At 69.1% G+C, this 1,304-nt stretch overlaps 1 protein-coding gene across 1 annotated transcript; it reads left to right on the plus strand.

The window, feature by feature from the left end:
- The first annotated feature begins 356 nt into the window (after nt 1-356).
- On the plus strand, nt 357-1,088 carry NEUROG2 (neurogenin 2). The gene has a single exon (XM_065405554.1). It carries the CDS (start codon nt 357-359, stop codon nt 1,086-1,088), a length of 732 nt encoding a protein of 243 aa, XP_065261626.1.
- Nucleotides 1,089-1,304: the final 216 nt, after the last annotated feature.

The following is a 1,304-nucleotide window of genomic DNA, read 5'->3' on the forward strand; positions in this document are numbered from 1 at the left end:
GCCTGCCCCGCTCCAGCTGTTTTAAAGGGGGAGATGTCCGGTTCTCAGCAGAGAGCAGCCGGGGGTGGGAATGCATCCCTGCGTTCCTATGGCAGCCCTGGCTGCGCGGAGTTGACTTGCGGGGCTAGAGCTAGAGCGGGCGAGGAGGAGAAGTGCCGTAGAGACCGCGGGGACAACGTGTGCGCGGGGGGCAGATCGCAGCGTGTGTCAATAGGCGCATGACAGCTACACGGCCAAGGGTGGGCAGGGAGCAGGGGGGCGCCCCAGTCCTGGGGCGGGCGGGCTGCAGCCCTGTGAGGCCGGGGAGATGCGGGGACATGGTGTGATGATGGGGCTTCTGCCGCTCTCGTTGCAGGATGTTCGTGAAGCCGGAGAGCCTGGAGCTGAAGGCGGAGGGAGAGCTGCTGCTGCTGGGCCCGGCCTCGCCCTGCTCCTCCTCGCTCACCCCGCTCTCCTCCAGCTCGGAGGAAGAGGAGGACGATGAACTCCAGGCGCCCTCGCCGGCCCGCCCGGCGGAGGAGCAGCAGGCGCGGCTGCAGCTGAGCCTGAGGCGGCACGAGTGCAAGCGGCGCTCCGGACGGGCCCGGGCCGGCTCCCGGGGGACCAAGACAGCCGAGACGGTGCAGAGGATCAAGAAGAGCCGGCGGCTGAAGGCCAACAACCGGGAGCGGAACCGCATGCACAACCTGAACGCGGCGCTGGACGCGCTGCGCGAGGTGCTGCCCACCTTCCCTGAGGACGCCAAGCTCACCAAGATCGAGACGCTGCGCTTCGCGCACAACTATATCTGGGCGCTGACCGAGACCCTGCGCCTGGCCGATCACTGCGGCGCCGCCGGCCTGCCGGGAGCCCTCTTCCCCGAGGCAGTGCTGCTGAGCCCCGGCGGCGCGCCCGCCAGCACAGACAGTAGCCGCTCGCCCGCCTCCTCCTGGAGCTGCACCAACAGCCCCCTGTCCTCCGCCTCCTCCTCCTACAGCTGCACTTTATCTCCCGCCAGCCCGGGCAGCTCCGCCTCGGACATGGACTACTGGCAGCCGGACAAGCACCGCTACGCGGCGCCTCGCCCGCTGGCCAGGGACTTTATCTAACAGCCCACCTCGCCCCGGCGGTGCAGCCAGCCCGGGCCCTGCTGGCGGGGTGGCAGCTCGCGCAGTGCTGGTGCAATAAGGCCCGCGGGGGCTGGAGAGCTGCAGTAGTTCCCAAGCAAGACGGGAGAGAGATGGGGGAAGGTCACAGTGGATCTGACCCAAGCTGGGGTTAGGAACAGCCCCCGCCCCGCAGGGGAACCTCTGGCAGAGACACAC

This window comes from Emys orbicularis, chromosome 5 (assembly GCF_028017835.1).
Source record: "Emys orbicularis isolate rEmyOrb1 chromosome 5, rEmyOrb1.hap1, whole genome shotgun sequence".
NCBI lineage: Eukaryota > Metazoa > Chordata > Testudines > Emydidae > Emys > Emys orbicularis.